Source organism: Alexandromys fortis, unplaced genomic scaffold (genome assembly GCF_014885135.2).
Source record: "Alexandromys fortis isolate MF-2015 unplaced genomic scaffold, M_Fortis_MF-2015_v1.1 scaffold_106, whole genome shotgun sequence".
NCBI lineage: Eukaryota > Metazoa > Chordata > Mammalia > Rodentia > Cricetidae > Alexandromys > Alexandromys fortis.
In genome coordinates this window covers 2137933-2158931 of record NW_026067980.1, presented here as the reverse complement: position 1 = coordinate 2158931, position 20999 = coordinate 2137933, and the positions used below count along the sequence as shown (strand labels likewise).

Here is a 20999-nt window from a genome sequence, read left to right as displayed (position 1 = left end):
GATTTGTGTGATCAAGTCTCAGTGTCCCTTTCTGGATAGATCAGTCTTTCTGCATGAGGGCTGAGACCTCTTTTTATTTTTTTTAATATTTATTTATCATGTATACAATATTCTGTCTGTGTGTGTGCCTGCAGGCCAGAAGAGGGCACCAGACCTCATTACAGATGGTTGTGAGCCACCATGTGGTTGCTGGGAATTGAACTCTGGACCTTTGGAAGAGCAGGCAATGCTCTTAACCTCTGAGCCATCTCTCCAGCCCCGGGCTGAGACCTCTTGAGCCGCACCAGGGTCCTGCCAGCCTCCAGCCTCGTCGGGACACACGCCCCACACGCCCACCCACCAGACTCTGGCCTCGTTGGGACATGCACCCCACATGCCCACCATACCATGACTTCTCTGCACACCCTCCGTATGCCGAGTGGAGCAGACCCTGTCTTCCTGGGCTGAGGCCGCCATGTTAGGGATGGTGCCATGTTCTCAGCCGAAAGCTCTGGGCCCGACCAGCAGACTTACAGAGCTCTGGCTGCAGAGAGAGACGGCCTAAAGCAGAAACTGAGGCTAAACTACAGGAAGCTTTAGCCTGATGCTTGGAAGTGACAGGAGACACAGAGCAGTGACAGGGCTACCAAGTCAGCAAAGAGGGTGAGTGACAGGGGCCACTGCTGGACCCTGCCGAGCAGACCTGTTCTAAAAAAAAAAAAAAAACCCACCAGGGGGGGATGCGGCGGGGGGGGGGGGGGGGAAGGTACAAAACCAGGTCTCTTCTTGGCTCTGGGGGTGTCCCGGTCCCATGGCCGTTTTCAGCGCCTGCTAGCCACTAGGCTTGGGGTTGAGGTGAGCCTGTTTTTCCGTGGTTCCTCCTCAGCACCCACAGCTACCTATGGGTCCTTTCTCTGCCTCTTTCATTTGAACCACCGATTCCTCCCTAGACACTTGCAGCATGGGAAGAATGGCCACTCAAAATAGGAATTCTATAGCTGCTTAAGAAGGACATCCAAAAACCTGGAGAAAACCAGAACCACGCAAAATTAAAACTATACAGACTCCATTCAATTTCTAGGCTTTTCAGCTGCTCATTCCTCAGGAAGGGAAGATGAGCAGGTTGACCCAGCTAGTTGGCAGTCCTGCTTTCCCAGAATGCCTTTGAGGTAAATTGATTTCTCAGCCTCTGGTGACCACCTCCCTCCAACTTGCTGTTGAAGGACTCTGTGTCCCGCAAGCTGGAGTAGGCTTTGAACTCAGATTCTGTGACAGCTAATACTGTGACTTTGACAAGATCTGGAGTCACTGAGAGACAAGCCTCTTGAGGTACCTGTCAAGGATCATCAAGGCTAGGCTAGTGGAGGTGAGAAGACCCATGTTAGTTGTGGACACGGCATTCCATGGGCTGGGATCCTGGGCTGAATAAAAAAAATAAGCTGAGCACTGAGCAGATCTCACTCTGGAGGCAGTGTGACAAGCCACCTCCTACTCCGGCCGCCTTACGGTCCCCAACTCTGAACTGTATCTCCTTGAACTGTAAGCTAAAATATACCATTTCTGCCTTAAGTTGCCTTTGTCAGGGTATTTTATCACAGAAACTGTTGTGTGACAGACTTTTTCTGAGAAGACACAACATACACACACACAACTACTCACTACAGATAGATAGCCCATGACAAACCAAAGAAAGGATATTACCAAAGTCCAACTTGATGAACCAATGAGTTTTATTAGGGTTACGTACAGGAGCAGAAGTGGCTCATAGACAGCCACATCACCAAAGCCTGCCCAGCTTTGGTAGCAGCTCACAAAAGCTGGAAACCTGGAGCACACTGCACAGCCTTAGGGCAGATAAACAGGTTGGAGATTGTCCTTCTGCACGGGCTCAGCTGATCTCTGGTTCTTCCAGGCTGCTTGTCTTGTCTAAGAGTGACTCTAAGGGTCTACTGCTTATACACTATGGTGGTTGGAGTGAGAATGGTCACATAGGCTCATATATTTGAATGTTTAGTCACCAGAGAACGGAACTGTTCGAGAAGGATTAGAAGGTGTGGCCTTATTGGAGGAAGTGAGTCACTGGGGGTGAGCTTTGATGTTTTAAAAGCCCCCACCAGGCCCAGTGTCTCTCCTTCTCTCTGCCTGCTCCCTGGATCAGGATGTAAAGCTCTCAGGTACTGCTCCGGTCCCATGCTTGACTACTTCCTTCCATGATGACCATGAACTAACCCTCTAAAACTGTAGGCAAACCCCCAATTCAGTGTTTTCTTTTATGAGTTGCATGGGTCATGGTTTCTCTTCACAGAAACAGAACAGTAATTAGGACAGGTATTCCTGGAAAGGGGGAGCCCTAGTGAATCTGGTGAGGGCCAGGGACTTCCTGAAGCTATTTTGAGTTGGTTGCTTCTTTTCTGCCTGAGCTTCCCTGCAGCACAGAGTGTTTCCATCACAGAGGAATTGTTACACAGCATTCCACTATGTGGAAGAGTATTTGCAGGCAAAAAAGATCTAAAATTGAGACTTTTACCATGCTTCCAGAGGACTATTGAGGCCTGTATGTCCAGTCAGAGCAATGTACAGCAGGGTCAGAATTCCTGCAAGGAGGCCCTAAGAAACTAGCCTGAAGCTCTGTGGGGTAAGCCTAAGCTGCAACGGAGCTTCCAGGATATAGGACGTGCCACAATGACAAGGTGTTTACCAAGGAAATCTGCATGCATGTGGTGGACCTGACTCAGCAGAGATGCTGTGTGTGCTGCAGGCAGTGAGCTGGAGAGGTAGGGCTTCCTAAACCCTTTAGTGCCCAAATGATCCTGTCTTGATTCCCAGGTGCCAAATATGGGCTCCAAGGTTTAGTGTTTTCCATGCTGAGTTTTGGTCTTGCTCTGGACCAGTCTATCCTTGTTGTTACTCCATTCTGCCCTTGTGGAATAGGAGTGTTCATTCTGTGCCATCAAATACTAGAAGTACAAGACTCATTTTTTATTTTATAGGAGTACATGGTTAAGAGGTTGCCTTGAGTCTCAGAAAAGATTGTGGACTTTTAAATAGTGTTGATACTATTAAAGCCTGGGGACTTTTAAAGTTGTGCTGAGTGCATTTTGCATTGAGATGTCTGTGAGCCTATGGGAACAAAGGGGAGGAAGGTTACGTGTTAAAAATGATGCATCCAGGTGCAAGGTTAACAGGGGGTGAACTTATCACAATTCTTATTGTGAATCTGACCTCATCTACGATCGCTGATGAGACAAGTCACTGGGCATGCATGTGATATAATGTCTAATTTAGATTAGCCTCTGGGGATGCCTATGATATAATATTTAGTTTAGGTTAGGCCCTGGGCATGCCTGTGAGGAGCGTAGGTTAGCCCCTGGGTATGCTTGTGATGTAATATCTAGATTAGGTTAGATATTAACCTAATCCCTGAGCATGCCTGTGAGGGATTATCTATATCAGGTTAATGGAAGTGGAAGTCCCCATCTTAAATTGAGTGGTACCATACTAAAACATGGGCTGGGTTTCTCAATTGAATAAAAGGAAAAAGTAGAGTCAGGCGTTCACCACTTGGCTTTCTGACTGTGGATGCCTACTGCTCTGCCAGGATGGACTATCTCTCTTGGAACTGTAAGCTAAAATCAATTTTCCTTCCTTAAAATGATTTTGTCGCAGTAATGAGCCCATAATGCAATATCTGTGTTACTCAAAGCCAAGCTTTGTCCAACCTGGGTCCCCATGAGTTTTGTTTGTTATGGGGACTGGGCAGAGGCAGAAGAGGAAGATGTAGAAACTGTTAACCAGACTGAGCCCATCACACGTAGGGCAGATGGTTCCCCAAAGCAGGGCGTGTTGTCTTGAAATGAAATGTTTCATTTGAAGAGTCCTAAGACCAACCCAAAGAAAGTAGCCTTAATGGGACAATTTTATATAGTATGAGGAGGCAGTGTGGTGCTGTTTTAGGCCCCTGAAAACCCAGCTTTGGAAAGCGACTGTCTCTGTCCTCAGGATGGAGCATAGAGGTCCAGCTATCACAGGCTGCCATCCCCACAAGGAAATGTCACTGAAGGGAGGGTCGGGGTGCCTGCTCCTGTAAGATTTCCTCAGACCCCAAATCTACCAGCAAGGTCTTCATGTGTTCATGCCGCTACCCAGCATGCTTTGCCCGTTTACCTCCTTACTGACTGGAAGAGTCACACAGGGCACATCTGTAACATGATTGGTGTCAGTCAGTATGAGTTGAGGACCCAGCTTTGTCATTCGTAAGCTGAGGAACTTCCTTTATGGTTTTATAAGACAGGGGTACTCTGTGTAACAGCCCTAGATGTCCTGGAACTAGCTCTGTAGACCAGGCTGGCTGGGCTGGGGGACTTTTTTTTTTTCTTTCACCATCGATGGAGAAAACAAAATATTCCATGACAAAAACAGATTTAAACAATACCTATCCACAAATCCAGCCTTACAGAAAGTACTAGAAGGAAAACCTCAACCCAAGGAAGCCAACAACACATACAATAGCACAGACATCTGACAACCCTCCACCAGCACAACTCAAAGAAGGGAAATACACAAACACTACCACCAAAAAAATAATTGGAGTTAACAACAACTGGTCATTAATATCGCTTAATATTAATGGACTCAATTCACCTATAAAAAGGCACAGGTTAAGAGAATGGATATGAAAACAGGATCCAACATTCTGCTGTTTACAAGAAGCACACCTCAACCTCAAAGACAGACACTACATCAGAGTAAAGGGTTGGGAAAAGGTTTTCCAAGCAAACGGACCTAAGAAACAAGCGGGTGTGTCCATCCTAATATCTAACAAAATTGATTTCAGACTAAAATCAGTCAGAAGAGATGGAGAAGGACACTTTATACTCATAACAGGAACAATTCATCAAGATGAAGTCTCAATCCTGAATATCTATGCCCCTAATATAAAAGCACCCACATATGTAAAAGAAACTTTACTAGAACTCAAATCACACATCAAACCCCACACACTAATAGTAGGAGATTTCAACACTCCTCTCTCACCAATGGACAGGTCAACCAGACAGAAACTTAACATAGAAATAAGAGAACGAACAGATGGAATGAATCAAATGGACTTAACAGACATCTATAGAACATTCCACCCAAACAGGAAAGATTATACCGTCTTCTCAGCACCCAATGGGACCTTCTCGAAAACTGATCACATACTCAGTAACAAAGCAAACATCCACAGATACAAAAAAAAAATTGGGGGACTTTCAATGGGTCACTTAACCTCTGTTTCCTCCACTGTTAATAGGAAGCTTTGGGTTAGTTGTGATGACCTTCACTGCCAGAGCATCTCTGGGATCCTGGGATGCATGAAGGAAGGGCTCAGTTAGGGGATTCAGAGGATGCGGAGCCAGCCAGTAGCAGAGAACAGAGCACAGTCAGAGCTCATGGGTTTTCCTTCCACTCTGCATTGGTAGTGATGTTTCATTTGTATTTTAATAAATAAAGCTTGCCTGAAGCTGTGCAAAGCAGCCACACTAGTCAGCCATTAAGGCCAGGCAGTGGTGGTACACACCTTTAATCCCAGCACTAGAGAGGAATATAAAGACAGGAACTCACCATTTTTTTTAAAGACTTATTTCCTTATTTATTTATTAAGTATACAACATTCTGCCTCCATGTATGCCCGCACGCCAGAGGAGGGTGCTAGATCTCATTACAGACGGTTGTAAGCCACCATGTGGTTGCTGGGAATCGAACTCAGGACCTCTGGAAGAGCAGCCAGTGCTCTTAACCATTGAGCCATCTCTCCAGCCCCCACTATTTTTTCAATCTAAAGATTTCTTAGAAGTAAGAGCTCTCCAGCGGCTGGCTGTTTTGCTTTTCTGATCTTCAGATTGAACCCTAATATCTGTCTCTGGGTTTTTATTAATCATGCTGCATTTGGCGCCCAGTGTTTAGGGTACAAATTCACAAAAAAGGCTCTTTACCTGTTATGACTTAGCCCCTCTGAAACAGTCTCCAGCTGCCACCAAAACTCCAGAAGCACCTGGGCTCCAAATGCCACAAGATTCACCGGCTCTAAACTGGCTGGTTCTGCCTTCAGGCAGCCCCCCCACACACACACATATGCTTTTTTCGGAACCCCTGTGTGTTTTTTAGATAGCAGTGCTCTCTCGCTCTCTCTCTCTCTCCCTCTCCACCATGGGTTGCAGGCTCTGCCTTAATCCCCTTCTTGGGCTGCTGCCAAACTAGGTAGCTGCCTTGAAATCCACTCAGGCTTTTACCGTTCTACACAGCAGCAATAAGCCTCATGTCTTCATCAACATCATCAGTAGATTTGGTAAGAAAATTGGAAATTCTTAAAGGGAGGAATTAGTTAAAAGAGAGAGTTTTTTCCCACATTAAGAAAATGGGAAACACCATTTCAATGGAGGGATTTGGGTCTCTGTATGATAATATGCTGGACAGTTTGAAAATGGAACCATTAGATGAGAGTATATCTAAATTAGATGGGATTTATATAATGTCAGTTGTAAACATTATCAGCTTCATTTTTAACTTTTTGTAATGATATTAATGGTCATATAGAGTATTAATTAATTCTAGAAAAAGGTTTCATCTACTTTTCTGTACATGATTTGGGGTTTGAGTCTATCAGTTTTCTGCAGTGAACCATGAACATGAAAAGGAGGATGGGGCCCCACAATTATAATTTCTCCAGAACTATGATAACAACACTATGCTGAAAAACACCATCTAAAGATCAACTTTGGACTACAAACTGCTAAGAACAACTTCAAGGTGGCCAGCTGAGATGATCCAGCCTCACAGACTGCTCTAGCCAGGACTTGAGACAAGCCCGGCACTTTCCCATTACACAGAGACTGGACAACAGATGATGCAGCTCCCTCGCTCAGGACTTGACAATTAGCCCAAATTGTTCAAGATCCCCTAAAGATGCCATCACCCCTAGACAGCAGGAAGTAAATTTAAGAATATGACACCCACATTCCCAAGAGGTGAGGTGTGTGGTTTTTGGTCATTCAATGGATTATGGATATTTGTCATTGTTTAGGGGAGTTGGTTACAAGTTGCTATTGGTAATGGTCATGAAAAAAGCTAAACAAAGGAAATTAGAATCAAGGTTTTGTTTTGAAAAGAAAAAAGGGGGATATAGATATGATAGGATAAAAGGACAGAGTATTGAATTTATTCTGAAAAGAAAAAAGCGAGGATATAGATATGATAAGATAAAAAGGTAGATTATTGAATCTACTTTTAAAAAGCAAGTACTAGTTTTAAATGTTTTACATTGGATTGGATTTTTGTATATTGTATACAAATTTTATATATTATACAAATATGAGATTAATTTTGTTAGAATATACTGTACATACGTTTCTACTCTTATTCAAGGTATTGTACCTATAGAGCTCGTTTAACAATGTAATGCAAATTTCTAGTCCTTGAAAGTTATTATTACCAATCGTTTACGATAATAAGGAAATGCAGGTTAGTAGTTAATCACCTATTATAACCAAATTTGTAGTCATATTAGGTATGTTTTCAAGGTCAAACAAAGATATACTTTAGATAGAAAGGGCATCTTCAAATACTTCAGACAGCTGCAGAATATGGCATTTAAGGTGTTTTAATAATATCAGTTTTTTTATGACAATAATATGTCTGCTCCTGGCAGCACCAATCTACTTCAGAGAAGATGATGGGCATTGAGGAAACTTCACATGGAGTTTGCTTTCTTTGTGGTAAATGTAAGCCACTAGGTGAGAAAGTGCCCTTGCCTCAACTGCTGACAGTGTGTTGCCTTACGTGGGCAAGCACGGCACAAAAGAGAGTGACTGCCAAACATTGTCAAGACAAGGAGGGACAGTACTTCAAAAACCCTGCTTCATAGAAAAATCTGTCAGCTATTCTAGGCCTGTAGGCTTTGCGTGACTGTTCAGCCAGCCAGCTGTTTCTGTCATTTCTCACATTTTTTTGGAAGTCACTTGCTCATACTTCCTGCTTATATTATTCAGTTAATATTATTTCTTTCTTGGGTCTCTGAGGGAGTTGAAGACTAGATAGTTATAGTTTTCCTTGTTTACCAGATGCAGAGAGCAAGTTATGATATAAAGTAAATTAGGTATAAGACTTTGGACTCACCAAGATAGGATAGACACGGGGTACTTTCTCTGAATTTGTCAAGTGTAAATGGGCTAGATATTGTTGATGTATTTATTGATTATATATATTGTATATTGTGCTTATTGTATATAGTTTTTCTTATATTAGCTATATCCTTCCCTTTTATTTTAGACAAAAAGGGGAAATGTCATGATATCTCATATGTATTTTAATAAATAAAGCTTGCCTGAAGGTCCATGCAAAGCAGCCACACTAGTCAACCACGCAGGCCAGGCAGTGGTGGCACACCCCTTTAATCCCAGCAGCCACACTAGTTAGCCATAGAGGCTGGGCTTTAGTGGTGTATGCCTTTAATCCCAGCACTAGAGAGGAATAATGTAAAACAGGATGAGAAAGGAACTTGTTCTTTTTTAAGTCTGAAGGTTTCTTAGAGGTAAGAGCTCTCTAGTGGCTTGGCTGCTTTGCTTTTCTGTTCTTCAAGTTGAACCCCAATATTCGTCTCTGAGTTTTTATTATTCGTGCTACATGCATTCTTTGCCCATCTCTGGGCAAACTATTCCCCTGCTCCCTCATTCCCAAAAGGCAGCCAACTCTAAGCTGTACACAGCCTCTCTTTAATGAAATCACAGGATGTCTTGACACAAGGAACCAGCGCGCTCAGGAAGGTGGAGCTGATTCGATGCTCTCCTCTCACTCCTCAGATGAGGTTTCAGGTAAGGACTGATTGCTAGCTGGAGGGTTCAGAAGATGTCAGGGACAATATAGTCCGTGTGAACGCCATCAATTAGTCCGGCTCCATTGTTGTGGACGAACCAGCAAGACACTTCTGTTCCATGTCTGGCGTCCTTGCTGTAGTCTTTTTGTAAGCCTCTGGATACAGACAATAGAGCTGGGATCCTTCTTTCGACCTGGCAAGGCTGCCCCTCACCTTACCCACATGACACCAGAAGGATGACATAGACTTATGATAGGGGACAAAACTCAGGCAAGAGCAGAAGCCCTAGACATCAAGCCACTCACCTGGTGACAGTCAGCTGCCGATTCTTCACTACCATAGTGGCATCTGACTTTGTAGGGTCAGAGCCCAGGCGGATGTCAGACACTTCAAAATCCAGGGGGTAGAAGAATTGCCCTGTGGAGGCACATTGGAGGCCACGGTTACCGATGAAGGGGAGAGGAGCCTGAGAGGCAAGTGCCTCACAGAGAGCCGGGGTAACAGAAATGTCACAGAAATCTGGTGACCAATGACCTGACACTCTTATAAGGTCCCTGGAGCCCTCCGCCCATTCCCAGGCTCGCCTAGCTTTCCTCTCGTTCTGCATTCGATTACCATCTTTAAGAGGGACAAAGCCCACAAGCACCAGGTCCAACATAAAGGATTATGTTGGAGACTGGCCTGTCCTTGTGCTCAGGGTCCCCTGAGCACACACTGGCTGCAGAGCACCAACTCACAGTTCTACCTGCCCAGCCAGTCATACCCAGAAGTCCCTGCGTCCGGGCTGACATCTGGGAGCTATCCAGCACATAGAACCCCAGAAAGTCCTGGTGGACGGCACTCCCCTTCCACGTCCGATGCAGAACAACCTCAAAGGTAGCTCTGTCTTCCACAGACACCAACAGGCTCCTCTTCTTATTGATGGTCACCACGACCCTGCAGGGCCAGGTAGACGACAACACAGGATCAGCTGCCCTCATCCTCTGGGATCCAGATATTCCAGCTATCCCCCCATGACCCTCATGCTGTGAGGTCTGGGTGCTATTCATTCCCTCCCATAAGTCTCTCTGTCCTGTATGGCTTCAAATGTACCAGGCTCTCTGCCAAGTCCTCTGAGTAAACCAAATCACTCTGTTGTTCCACTCTGACCCCATGGAAGGACCAAGGTTCAGAGGGGTTAAGTAACTTTCCTGGAGTCAGGTAGCTAGCAATCAGTGGACATCTGAGTGTGCATTCCATGACTTCCACTCATTGCCTGAACCGCCCACCTGGTCTCAGGACACCTCTTCCTGTAGCTATGCTGGTGTCTCAAAGGGCTGGCTGGATAACTGAATGAGTGAAGGAAGGAATAAGCATGACAGGTGCCCAAAAGGAAGACCAGAGGACTTGAATTCAGTGCAGTAGGCAAGCAGGAGGGCTGTGGGGAAGGAGTGGCCTTTGTCCCAGCCTGGTGCTGGCTTTGCTTGGTGGAGATGGGGGTGGGATTCAAGGTTCCAGTCCCAAAGCTCATGCCCAGGCATAAAGAAAAATGGACAGAGGAATGATTTGGAGTCTGGCCATGTGCATGTGGGCATCACTTGGTCACACTGCTTGTAAAATGTGGGCCCTGAAGACTCGGGCAGCAGAACTGAGGCTACAGCTTCGGACCTTGACCCCATGCCATGGCATGTGTCTTCCCTCCTGCACAGACCAGGCCTACTTACCCATCCTTTTGTAGCGTAGCCTGGTCCTTCCAAGAGAACACGGGCCCCCCAGAGCTGGGGTTCAGTGTGATGTTCTGAGGAGTCACTTCCAGCTGAAAGTCTGTTGCAGGATTCGAGATCCCAAGTCTCCCAAAATATGTGCCCTGATGCTGCCCAGGGCTGCTGGCCTTGTTCCCGATGAGCTGCGCGTTCACCGAGAAGCCTGCAGAGTCAACGTGGGGTGTTGCTCATGCCACCTTCCCTTTCCAGGGGGTCCCCTACATGCCACAGGCAATGCCATCTTTAAGGGTCTCACCTTCAGGACTGGCCCTACTCTCAGACCTCCTGTGATTCTTCTATGCTCCCTCTGACCCCCTCTGGAACAACTAGACACCCAATACTTAGCTTTCTCTTTTGGACTCTGGCTCCCTAAGGGCAGGAGCAGGCCACCTCCCTCTCGCACAGAGACAGTCTCGTGGGAGGTCTGGAAATGCATCTGCCAGGCCCTGAGCAGCCATCCTCACTGACCCTAAGTGGACCTCATGCTCCGAAGTTGACATCCACGAAGCTGATCTTCTATGGTTTTCTCCCTTCCCTATGTTCCTGGAGGGGCTCAGGACAGCCCTGTTCTCACTGCGTCCCAGCCCCAGTCAACGCTCAACAGACATGGAGTTGGCTGGCTGGATGAGGGATGGGGTCAGGAAAGCCTTCCCTACTATAGCCATCGTAGAGAGGTGCTTTGGGGCTCGTACAGCCACACTTGTGGGAAAGGTGTGGCAGGGCCTGTGTGATGTTCAGACCTTGATATGAGACAGAAATGAGGGGCTCCTTGTTTAAAAATGCCTAAGGACGTCAAGAGAGCAAGGCGTGAGCATCAGACTAAGTATGAGGCTGGCCTGGCTATAGGTCCTGTGTATGAGTCGCACACTCAAACCTTAGGTAGGGTGCAGTCAGAAGCAACGGCGTAAGAGGAAGGCAGGAGGTGCCTGCCGAGTGGATGATTGCAAGGTGGTAGACAGTGAAGGCAACCCCGGTAGTTTCTATTCAAATGGGGAGAGTCGAGGTGCACTGGCTCTGCCCCCACCTGGCAACGAGCACATCCCCAGCACACCTGTGTCAGGGTCCTGCACCAGGCTCAGGATCACACCAGGCTCCTCATTGATGTTGAAGCACAGGCTGTCCTCTTTCTGGGGCACATAGATGATGAAGTGGGGATCGGTGTCCACTGGGAAGACAGGACAGAGTCCATTGCATTGGCTGCTGGTCTGTCGGGGCCGCTGGGGGAGTCCCTCAGACCCTCCCAAGACTCACCACCTGTCACGCGGCTTGGCAGTCTCGAGACTAATGGACTGTGGACTGTAGGAGACGGCTGTGTGGCAGACAGCACAAATGCTGGGGGTTGGGAATAAATGGAACTAAGAGGGGGGCGTGGGCTGGCACAGACACCCCTATCCACACAACCGGCCTGAGGCAACAGCCAATGGGGACACTGAAGCCTCACATACACGCCACGCCTCTCAGGGTGTGGGGACAGAAGTTTGGTCCTGTGGGGTGGCCCGACCCCCTCTGTCTTCTGCAGTTGGGACCTAGGTTGGGAAGCCAGGCCTACAATGGGGAATGTCTTAAGGATTTTCAGTGAGGCCATGAAGGGAACAAGGGTGGGCGATAACCAGGATTTTGGTCAGAGCTAAGAGCTCAGTTGGGGGCCAGCAGGGTTAGTAGGGAGAGAAGAGAGAAGGGAGTGCCCAAGATGGCTGCTACTTACTCCTTCTGGGTCCCACCATCTCTGCAGGAGACAAGGAGAACACACACAATGTTACTCTGACATCCACCCCGCCCCCAGGGTGTGCAGCTCAGTTCACAAGTATACCTCAGGCAGAGATGAACTGGTCTGGACTCAATCCTGCTGAGGTTGACCGGGCCTCCCAAATGTCCCCCACCTACACACACACGCACGCACGCACACATACACACACACACACACACACACACACACACACACACACACACACTGGGCCGTGGGGCTCGATGGAGACCTGAGGGAAGGCTGGGGAAGGTTTTAGATGACAGAGAAGGACGCAGCTCTGAACTTGTGATGAAGGTAGCAGAGCCCCTTGGTGAAAGGAAGACGCCCAGGAGGGGGTGGGACAGGGGGGTGGATGCAGAAACAATAAGTTTTGTGCTTGGGGGTACACGCATGTCACCTCCCTGCCACTTGAAGCCCTGCTAAATCAACTGGCCAAAAACTCACCTAAAGGCTGAGAATCTGAAAAAAAGGAAGAAGAAAAGAATTAAGTCTCAGGAGGATTTTGGCGCATGACCTTCTTGACCACAGACCCCTATGCCTGTACCCTCTGGGGTCTTGTCAATGGTCGGCTCCAGGCCATCCTGGTCTGTCAGGCCTCTGATCGTCATAGAGGTCAGTGGCGTTACGAACTGATAGTCCAGGGACATCTTCAGGATCTGGGATGACAGGTTGGCCCTCTCTGCCCCTTCCATCTTCATCCTGTGTGGAAGACATGTACTTGCCTCCAAGACACAGGTGATGATGGGCGTGCATCCTTCCTTTGGCTTCCTGCCCATCTGTTCTCTTTTTCACTCATTCAACAAACTTTCAAGCACTCACAGCGCCCTCCACAATGGCTGTGACCTTAGGGAGGCCACATGGTTACAGGACTTCTCATGCTGAGGACCTGGATATTTGGCAGGGTCAAGGAACATGCCTCAGAACTACATAGCTTGGCTGCTGTAAGACCATGGTAGCCTACCTCTCTGAGCTTTGTAGTGCTCTCCCATTAAGTAGAAATAATTAAGGGACTCCCTCACAGATGGTGAGGCGTCAATGAGTGTGTCTAGACAAAACAGCCCCCTAACAAGTGGCAGCCTCCTCTGAGGCAACTCAATGGGGAAATGGCTGTCCTCATCCCAGAATCGGAAGACACACACTAGAGATGAGGAAAACAAAGAGGGAAAGGACCCCTGATTCCCTCACAGCCTGTAGTCTCAGAACCACCATTCTCTGTCTACCAGGAACAAGGGTGAACATGTCCACTCGTGGCAGCCGCCGGGGCCCTACCGTTTAGCCAGCAGCTCCTGGATGGTAAGGTAGGCCCAGAGCCGCTCCACGTGATTCTCTAGCATATGGCCACGCTCTCGGAGCAGCTTCTTCATCTCCTCCTCATCCACTAGGCAGGTTGTTTTGAATTCTTGCCTCTCCTGAGAGTTAAAGGGGAGAAAGGCCATAAGCCATGACAGTACAAACCCTGGATGGTGACTGAGGCTGTGGCAAATACCCTCATCTGGTCCCTGCTTCTTCATTCTCAGTATCATCATCTCTCTGAATCTGATTTCATTCCCATCCATCCATCCACCTACCCACCTGCCCGCCTGCCCACCCATCCATTCATCCACCCACAGAGTGCCAGCTGGGCTGCCCTGGTCAGCTTCCCATAACTAGACCATAGGCATGTATTGTGGTTCCCAGCTACAGTAGCAGTCTTGGGACAAGGCATTCCTTGTATCAAGGGCTGCATCTTGTACTATACAGATTATTCCATTGACCCCCCCCAACACATACACATGCATTCAAGGGCAGTACTACCTCTGTGGTACAGGAAAAGTACAATCTAGAAAGCCAGACAGGGCAAGGCTAGATTCTAGATAGCTTTCTTCTCCCCCAGGCCTAAATTCTAAGGCCTCAACCCCACTGTGGGTTGACTCCGTGCCCTGGAGGGTGGAACCTTCCATACATGTGCATGTGGTTGCTTCATTCACTGCACCATGACACTGGGTCAGGTTGTCCAGAAAATGCGATCTAGTGAGAAGCATTCTCTCATGCTTAGGGTGGAGGGTGGGGTCTGGGAGGGGGCGATGTGAGGAGTGATCAATCAATAGGATTGAGTGATTCTATTGAGGCCACGCTGGTTCCATTACAGTCTGTCCAGTCCCTAGACCGGAATATATCTGTCCTCCCTTGGGAGGAAGACACTACCATGGGGAAAGAGAGGCCCTTGGGATGGTCAAGGGTGGGGAACGGTGTGAGCTTGGAGTGTCTAAACACTGCCTAGTTTCTACACCCCTGACAGCCCATCATTTACCCCACGAGCCCGGACATCAGCTTTAAAGGTGCTCAGTTTTTGGTCAGCAATGCGTCCAGCCACCACAATCTCAGAGCCATCATAGTACTGTTTATGTCGGTGCTGAGTTAGAGCCAAGACAGAATCCTGGGGATACTGCAGCTCCACGTCTGTCAGTAGGGGGTTGGCTACTTGATTGTAGAAGCCCTGCAGGGATAGGGAGGGTGAGCACCTGGGGACCTCTCAGGAAGACTACTCAGAAAGCAGAATGTTAATGTCGCACTTTGGAGGTGGAATCTAGGCTCAGGGGGGTTAAGTAACTGCTTAAGGTCATATAGTTGGTTTCAACTCTGGATATCTATCGTCCCTAGACCGGTAGGCAAATGACCACAAAGCCCCCATGATACATTGATGATGGTGTGTGGGCGGGGTGGGGAGACCTGTAGCTGCTGGGTGGCATCGTGGTCCTCAAAAATTCTCTGGGCCCATCCGTTGTTCTCCATGGACATGACCTCCAGGAAGTTAAAGTCCAGGTCGTGGCCAAAGCCGAGGTTGTAGAGTGGGAACCTGCCCCGGATAGCGTTGCGTACATTCTTGAGGATCTGGGAACGGTCCGTCTCCCCTGCAGCCACACATCCAGGCAGTGATGGGATGCAGGATCTCAGGCATAAAGAGGCCTTAGAAGCCTTTGAAGGTTCCCATTCCAGATCAACTCTAGTCCCCATTGACAACTGAAGGCATCACAGGACAACCCCAACAGCTGGAAACAGCCCACTGAAGGTCCTACCCAACCACGTGGACCCAACCAACGTGGACCCAACCCGTGGACCCATCCCAGGCAGACGCAACGCCGCTCATACTCTCCCACGGCTCTTTATCGTGGCCTGTGATGCCCCACCAGTCCTTCCGCTCTCACTTTGGTTCGTTCTGCACACGTCCTCTTTCGTAGGCAGGCCCTGTCAAGATCCCATCCCGCTCCTTCGCGTCCTTCAAACCCAGGGCCTTATTCTTCCGAGAGGACTTCCCAGGCCTCACCTGGACCAGGTGCCCCTTGTCAGGAGTTCCATAGCCCTGTGGCACCCTGCTCTGCTAGCTTCTGAGGCAGAGGCTCTCCACCACAGATTCTCTACCAGCTTGAGGGCAGAGACACATCTCTTTCTCTTGGTGTCTCCTTCCAGCCCTTTGTCCTAGACTTGTCATAAAGTAGGTACTGGATAAACGGCTTGATGAGACTTAGCCTATAAATCCTGCCCATCATCAGGTCGCTAAGCATCCAAGCACCAGATAGAAGCACTTGCTGTTACCAACTCACAGGACAGAGGTTCACCTCAGAGCTCCCACAGATGCTGTAGTCTGAACAGTTTTCAGGCCAGCATTTGACTTTGCCCTGAGCCTTCTACCCTGGTGGACTCTCCAACAGACAAATTGTTCCTTTCTGGTAGCGCTCTCACCACCTTCCAGGGCAGCCCTCAAGGAACTCACCTTCAGTGGGTTCTCCGTCTGTCAACATGATAAGAATTGAGGCTGGGCTGCTGAGATCTGGGTGACTTCCTTTGTTTAAGATCTCAATTCCTCGGAGCAAGCCTCCATTCAGGTTTGTGGCTATAAGAAGAATCAGACCAGTGTACACCCATATCCCAAGGAAACAGAAGTGATACCAGGGTAATCTGAGAACCTGTACCTTACCTCCAGCCAGAGAAAAGCGCCGCACAAAATCCTGAGCTGCTCGAAGATTGGCCTCAGATGCGGGTACCAGTGAGCCTTTCCAGGATTGTACTTGAGACCCAAAGAGGACCAGATCAAAGTTGTCCCCTGGCTTCACATCCCCCAGGATCTTAAGGAGTGCCTCCTTGGTCTGCAAGGACAGGAAGTCAGAGGAGGGACATAGCCCCTGGATGACTGAAGGATAGCTCCTTCCGGAAGCCCAGGTAGCCACTGTAGAATTCCACAGCGGATGAGCAGAGGTGACTGTCTGACAGACCCAAGAAAGTAGCCTGCTGCTGGGACTTGGGGTGTTTGAAGGGCACAAAGAAGGAAACTGGATCAAGTATAGGGAGAAGAAATGACTAGGAATTTGGGTGGAGCAGGATCAATAGAGAGCCCCACCTCCTAACAGAGCTGTTTTTCTCAAGCTTGTCCTGTGCAGCCATGGCTTCACTACCCATTGAGCAAAGCACTGAAAGCCAGGCCATAGATCATTTGTCATCCCCAGCATTTTCAGGGCACAGGCTTTCTCTACTGAGCACCTCTCCATGGGAAACTCCATGACCCGTGGGCACCATTATCCTCTGCCTCAGAACTGGACAGAAGAGCTGTGCTCCTCTACAACTGCAGTGAGGAAACCGGCTGATTCCAGAGTAGGGATTTCCAGTTGCATCCCCTTGTCTCTGCCCATCAGCATGACACCAAACCCCTCTGGCAGTCAATCCGGCAGGACAAGATGAGCCAGAGGAGCTCCTGCTGGAAGAGTCAGGCAAAACCACCACTTGCCTGCTTCACTTTCTGGCCTTCCATGGAGCCACTGATGTCAATCACAAAAACCAGGTTCTTGCTCATGTTGGTCAGGTTTTTGGGTGCAAAGAAGTGTGCAAAGTAATTGTTGGCCACCTAGAACAGAAAAGATCCAGAAAGGCCTCTCTCCTAAGCACCTTTCCCCGTTCTCTCGGGCTTGGGCCATGAGCCGTAGGCTTACCAAGAGGTCACAGAGCTTGTCCCGATTGACGTCGTAGGTCACCTTGAAGTCTCCATTCAGCAGGGATGAAGAGCACGTGGGGCAGGACTGCTGCTGGCTCACAGAGGGGCGGAAGAGCACGTGACCCTGAAAGCAAAGAAGGCAGGAGGGACCAGGGGTCTGTATAGCTGCAAATAGATTGTCTGCAAAACAACTTAAGGTTTGCATGTATGCATGGTGTGTGTGTGTGTACACCTGAATGAGTTAAGCCTAGTCAACTAGGTTCTGAGTGTGCACACTTGTCTGTGGTAAGAGAAAAGACCTATTCCTTTGCTTTTATGTTTCTGAATCATTGGGATTTCTGCAATAACGATCAGTACTTAGGGAATAAAAGCAGGAATAAAATAACAGCAATATGATAGTGTAAAAGATAGCAGTTATCTCAAACTGTGGGGTTAGCAAGGCTATAAGACACCGTGGTAGTAATGCTTATAATCCCAGCACTCCAGTGGCTGAGGCCGCAGGATCTCCAGTACAGTGCCAGCCTGGGCTACATAGTGATATAGTGAGATACTCTCTTTAAAAACAAAAAGTAGCTGGGCGGTGGTGGGTGCACAGAGTAATCCTGTCTCAAACCAAAACCAAAACCAAAACAAAGCAAAAACAAGACAAAACTAAGAACTAAGAAAACAATAAATAGACCATTGGTCTAGATTAAAGGAAGTTAGTCTCTGGAGAGGTGCCAGTGAAAGTGATTTTTGCCATGGCCCTTTGGGTATTTCTCTCTCTCTCTCTCTCTCTCTCTCTCTCTCTCTCTCTCTCTCTCTGTCTCTCTCCCTCTCCCTCTCCCTCTCCCTCTGCTGGATGTGTGCAACCTCTATTCCTATGTACATTCCTGCCATGATGTTCCCTCACTGTCCCAGAAACAGTGGAATAAACTCATGATGGATTGAGACTTCAGAGAGCATGAGCCAAAATAAATACCTGTTTCTTGACGCTGTTTCTTTCAGGTGTTTGCTACAGTGGATGGAGATTCTGGCTAATAACTCACCATGCCAGTTTAGCAATCCTGCCTGGATATTTTATCAGAGCTAAGCTGGACTGTCCCTAAGGGTGCATTCCCTGCCATGACACATACCTTTTTTCCTGAGAAAGACTTCTTGATGGTTTGAGCAGCAAGTTCCTTGTTGAGGAAGGAGGCCTGAGCATCCAGCTTGCCGATCCCTTGGGGCTCAAAGATGTCCACATCGATCTGCACCATGGAAACCAATTCTATGCTAAGGCTCATTTGAACTGGCACCACATTTCAGCCAAGAGCCTGTGGACCTGCCTTCCTGTGTGTGTAGTCCCCACCCAGCCCTTCGCAGAGCCTGGTTCATCATAGGCAGTCCAGAGCTCACAGAAAGATGCTCATGCCTGAACCCTTCAACTCGGTCCCTCAAGTTGGTTTACACACAACTGGGTCTTCAGTATTTTTTGTAATCTGGTGGCAGTCCTGGGAAATGCAGGAATACCCTCATTTAGCAGATCCATAAGCTGGGGGTTCATGGATGAGGAGAAAGGTGGGAGATTCAGGGAGCTTCCTGCCCATAAAAAACCCACAGGAGCCCACCCTGAGGAGTCAAGCTCAGCCCCTGTGTTTTCAGGCCTGGGGAGAGGTAAGTCCTTCCCAGGGACATGCAAACTACCTCGAAATGTTGCACCAGCTGCTTGGGCTTGACTTTGATGACAATGTCATATTGCGTGAGTCTTCGCTTTAGCACCTCTTCATAGGTGAGCTGAAATGTGGCCTTACTGTGGGCTCCAATGGTCATGTGGATGGTGAACTGTTCCATATTTCTGCCCGAGGCTCTGGACGTGTCAGCAGAGGCAACAACAGGCAGACAACAGGTTGGCATGAGCATCCTTGACACCTACAGCATCACCCTCAGAACCGGTTTCTCTTATTATCATGCTGCCCCCAAAATTATCTCAAGTGGTTGGTCAAGGCCGGAGCTCAAGAATGATGCCTATTGCTCCACAGGGCATGAAAAGACCAAGCGTACCCATTCTTGCCTAAACACTTTAGACAGTTTAGCTCCCATCCTAGTAGAGATTTCTCCTACCCAGTAATACCTTGCAGCTGTCGGCTCTGTCCTGGCTGGGCAGAAGGGGCAGCCTGGGAGGCTTGGCCATCAAGGCCTGAAACTTACCTGACGAGGCCAGCATTCTCCCCTGAAATGGCTGCTTTCCGGTACTGCTTCCAAGCACTCACTTTGTCCTTTATGTCCCCGATGAACGCGTTCCCATCTGCTGTGCTGCACAAAAAGAAAAGTCCTCGGTGGTGGTGACCTTGCTCACTGCCTAGATTGTCCTTTGCCTCAGTGGTGGTGGCCCCTATTCGCTGACTAGGTTGCTCTTTGTATTGGAAGTGAGCTAAGCCTAAGAAGACCCTGTCCACAGGACTCCTTGAAAAGGGGTATCTATTGTCTTCTGCTTTTAATGTCCACTGCTCAGAGGGCCCATGAGAAAAGTAGGTAAACCACTATGTTCACAGAACTAAGATTAGATGCTGGCTTTTCTCCTTTAGCCAAAAGCTGAAAAGAAGCAGAGGCCCTAATTTTCTGAGTAAGGTAGGAGTTGAGAATGCTAATGGACCTCTTCCTTCCTGAACCTCTAAGCTGGGCCTGACCATGACTAGAAGTGAGATCTGGCCACGCTGGCCTTAGGCTGAACACGTAAATGGACTGGGGTGGAGAAGCCAGGGAGGGCATCACGCACATGGCAAAGTCACTGATGAAGGCTGTCTTGGGGATTTCCACATCAAAGGCTACTTCCCTGGCTTCATCAGCACTGTTGACCACTTGGCTGGTGATGACGTAGTGGGCGAAGCGAGAGGTGACTTTACAGTTGACTTTCAAACTCCTGACGAACACACCATCAACCGTCTGAGGTAAAACAAAAGGGGGGGGGGAATTCTGCCCACTCTAGAACAAAGGTGTCCAAATTCCAGAGGAATACACCAGACCTCCCAAAGAGACCCCTCGCTGCTGGAGACCTGAGGCAAGGTACGAACAACATCACATTTCCGGGGATGGGAGGCCCCTGCCTAAGGCACTGACCCGGTGAGAGAAAGCTCCTCCTCAGACCCTTCGCCAAGACTTTCACTTACTGTATCCACAGCCTGTCGTTTCTGCAAAACAAGACCATGGGTGAGTGTGAGTGGAAACGCTCAGGGACTATGGCCCATCTGTTATGGGGTGGAAACAGGGTCTGTGTTTGCTACTCCTCCACCTCCCTCCTCCTGTTGGGAAGTAACCTCTTCAGGTAGAAATGAGCTGGTGGTTGGGGGTGGCCCAGGTCCCTAAGTAGGATCTTCTGCAGCTCCAGGGCCTCATGCAGGAACAACTGCCTGTCTATGCCTAAGGGCTTAGTCACATACCTCGCTGCCCCTGGGTCTGCCTGTGGCCAAACCCAAAGCAGGCATGGTCTGCAGAGTGAGGAGGGACACCAGGCACACGCACAGCAGCACCCGAAGCCCCATGGCTCCGTCCATGGTCTCCAGGCATTCGGTTCCCGTCACTCTCCTCAGGGCATTAATCAATACTGTGCCAGACAGACCTAGATTAAATATTAGACACAGCACAGGCAAATAGCAGGATTTAGGGAATCAAAACTTGGCAATGAGTTAGGTCTGTAGCTCAGGGGTAGGTGGCTTGTCTAGCATGCACAACACTATATATAATTTCCAGCACTATATA

At 48.5% G+C, this 20999-nt stretch overlaps 2 protein-coding genes across 4 annotated transcripts in view; one reads left to right on the top strand and one right to left on the bottom strand.

The window, feature by feature from the left end:
- Positions 1–8708: 8708 nt before the first annotated feature.
- Positions 8709–20842, bottom strand: Itih1 (inter-alpha-trypsin inhibitor heavy chain 1). Its single transcript, XM_050158143.1, has 22 exons — positions 20681–20842; positions 20411–20431; positions 20020–20186; positions 19452–19556; positions 18948–19110; positions 18398–18511; positions 17281–17406; positions 17079–17195; positions 16275–16443; positions 16071–16190; positions 15029–15210; positions 14610–14795; positions 13589–13728; positions 12864–13018; positions 12764–12778; positions 12278–12298; positions 11824–11904; positions 11624–11737; positions 10534–10735; positions 9594–9766; positions 9136–9247; positions 8709–8985 (listed from the first exon to the last, which is right to left on the bottom strand). The coding sequence occupies exons 1-22, from the start codon at positions 20792–20794 to the stop codon at positions 8856–8858; spliced, it is 2727 nt and encodes a 908-aa protein (XP_050014100.1). The 5' UTR covers positions 20795–20842; the 3' UTR covers positions 8709–8855.
- The window catches only part of Nek4 (NIMA related kinase 4), a 52381-nt gene continuing 51566 nt past the window's right edge, over positions 20185–20999 (top strand). For 2 of the 3 annotated variants that reach the window (XM_050158154.1, XM_050158151.1), the window contains exon 1: positions 20193–20450. The gene's annotated coding sequence lies outside the window, so the exon portion shown is untranslated. Of the gene's footprint in view, positions 20451–20999 lie in introns of all 3 variants that reach the window. The other variant, XM_050158157.1, reaches the window with a different exon arrangement.